At 37.3% G+C, this 2,851-nt stretch overlaps 1 protein-coding gene across 1 annotated transcript in view; it reads right to left on the reverse strand.

Annotated features, from left to right (window-relative positions):
- Window positions 1-332: 332 nt before the first annotated feature.
- Window positions 333-2,851, reverse strand: part of LOC122087261 (cleavage and polyadenylation specificity factor subunit 2) — an 18,361-nt gene continuing 15,842 nt past the window's right edge. The window contains exons 16-18 of the mRNA XM_042656329.1: window positions 1,270-1,434; window positions 884-958; window positions 333-784 (exon numbers count right to left, since the gene is read on the reverse strand). Of these exons, the coding sequence (XP_042512263.1) occupies window positions 683-784; window positions 884-958; window positions 1,270-1,434 (342 nt within the window). The 3' untranslated portion in view covers window positions 333-682. The remainder of the gene's footprint in view (window positions 785-883; window positions 959-1,269; window positions 1,435-2,851) is intronic.

Genomic DNA, 2,851 nt, shown 5'->3' on the forward strand with positions numbered 1-2,851 from the left:
CTCCCCAAAAAAAAGGTAAACAAAATGAGAAAAGAGCGTAAAAATTAGAAAAAGGCAACATGCCCATGACATCAAGAACAAGAGCCATCGAGATTACAGAAAAAAATCAATGCACAAGGATCTCATATGTGCAAGGTCCGCAGAAGGGGGGCGGGGAGAACTAAGCAGCCTTACCCCGAGAATATCAAGAGGCTGTTTCGACCGCTTGATCACCAGGTCACGACATTTGTAACTTAACATTGGACCAAGCGTGCCCCCTGCATCGAGATCACAGCATTCTTATATTGCACTGCTTCTCCCCTAGGATATGAATCTGGTATGTGGAAATGATGTTTGAACAAACAAAACTAAGCTACCTTTTTTTTTTTTTTTAAATGTAACAAGAACTCGAACAAACAAGCAACTAAATTTGTTGCCGCCACTCGGGAATAGCCATTGCCTTTTCCTGTACTACTTACAGTTCATATGCTCTAGGACTGCAGTGAGCAGCCATCTCATGTTTTCCCAATTTTAAAAGTAAAAAACAAGCATTGACATTTCCGAAAATCCATCGCCATCAGAGCAATTAACTTTCACTAGATTGAAAGAGATAATTACTCGGATGGAAACCATTGGAAGCTGCATCTGTTTCCTCCGAAATTTCAATTCCACCTCGTAACCAGACAGCACAAAGCAACTTGACCTACAGCAAATAGAACTGTGAATAGAGATATTCACGGATCTTGTAATATTCTTCAGTTAAGGGGCCTTCAAGTACTACTTGCTGTGTGCCAGTAACTCCACCCTAAAAAATTATTCAGCAAACAAAGCATACAAAAAGAGTGAACAGAAGTAGAAGAAAACAATTATCTTAGTAAACAATCCTTGGAAGGAGACAAATCACCTTCTGGGTGGCATCTCCAATCTTCCGCACTGTCACATACTCCCCACATCTTAAGGCACCTCCTGCAAATTCTACCTGAGAGAAGCATTGAGAGTAAGGATTATTAGCTCCCAGGTATTATCAAGGAAAACAACCCAAATCTATCTAGGTTGGAAGGGAAGATTCTTGCATCACGATGGTTTCAGGGATTGCCTCCGAGACATGGCCCAACATCTGAGCATGGTGGAATAGCAAACAGTGAGCCACATTATGTCATCTCCAGAGGGCACTCCCTCTATTCATTCATTTGAAGCAAGAAAAAATTGGTCCTACCCCTCTTTTTTTAACCTTCCTCGGGATCCCACTTCATTATGGATTTATTTGAGCAAGAATGGAAGTATGAATACCTGTACACCCTTGCTTGCAAGAAACTGCTTGAAATCTGCCAGCTTTAAATCACCAACAAGGACAGATTTATGCGGAGGTGGAGTTGAGAGAGGAAGCAGAGACAGCATGCCACTATCTGTCTTCCCTACTTCAGCATCGATCCAAGCAATCTCATAGTCCCCCAGCTATAATTAAACTATCAAATCAGATGGCAGCCTAAGATAGTTCACACTGAGATACTTCCTATGTGATAGCACGTTATTATAATTAAAATTAAATGAAGTTAATAAATCCTTATAGTATCACCATTATGTAACTAACAATGTACTAATCTCCTCTTGGTTTTTATTAGTAGTTTTTGTAGCTTCACCAAGGGAAAGGTTTTTGATACCCTTCAAAGCAACAACTCAAGAAGCTTTTTGCAGAAAAAACAATAATGGCAAACTAATAAATGGAATAACTTGTATGAAGGTATGAAGGAAAACAGTTTTTTTTTCTGGGAAAGACAGCATCAGTAGAAACCTCTATGCAATGGATCCCCCCGGAAAGAGTGCCCATGCCAGAAAAAAGACTACTCAACTGGATGACGGTTATCAATTCTAAAAAGACTTCCTAATTGGAAGTTCATCCCTCAGTTGTTTAGAATGTCAGATTGCTAATCATCTCTCAGTCTTTTGTCACTAAATGGAAATCCATTAAACGGCAGACTGGTGATGGCGATCCTAAGTCCAGAAAACAAAAGAAGAGGAATAAGAGTTGATTGATTACCTACTTGTTGCAGATCAATTTGCTTGTGGGGTCATGGGGTACTGATCACAAGGGTTTTGTCAAAGGATCAATGAATTAAAGTTATTTTCAGTCAAATGTTGTATTTTGAGGCAAATTGTAATTGACAAGGGTACTTTTGTAATTTTAAGTTTGAATTTTTTTTTAAATTTTTAGAAGGATAAGTATCTACTAGTAATAAGTTATCTACCAACATGAGTAACTAGTTACTCGGACCACAACTAACTCACTATGTATATATATATATATGGAAAATCTTGTTGTAAACAAGGTTTAAAGTATCCCACTGCATATTATAGTATCGGTTGATACATATCGGTTATTGGGTATCACTATGATACAATTTGATATATATATCTCTTTTTTTTAAATGGGTTATTGTATCCCAATATATTGCGATACTATGTGATACTACTATCGATATGTCTCTTAAAACCCCTAAGTGGGTTTTTTCTCGGCTGGGAATTTTGGAGGTTTTTTTCTTTTTTTTTGGGTTATGTAGGTTCTGAATCGAGAATGAACCACACTGGGTCGGCTGATACATATCGGTATAAGTGGGTAATACAGTGAGATATGTATCTCTTTTTCTAAAAGGGTTATTGCATCCCACTATATTGCGATACTATGTGATACTATCAATATGTCTCTTAAAACCCCCATGTAGGTTTTTCTCGGTTGGGAATTTTGGAGGGTTTTTTTTTTTTTTTTTTTTTTTTTTTCTATAGGTTCTGAATCGAGAATAAACCCACATTGGGTTTTTGTCAAATTTTCCTATATTATTTCAAAATTTTATTTATGGAAAAAAAAAAAAAAAAC

This window comes from Macadamia integrifolia, chromosome 8 (assembly GCF_013358625.1).
Source record: "Macadamia integrifolia cultivar HAES 741 chromosome 8, SCU_Mint_v3, whole genome shotgun sequence".
NCBI lineage: Eukaryota > Viridiplantae > Streptophyta > Magnoliopsida > Proteales > Proteaceae > Macadamia > Macadamia integrifolia.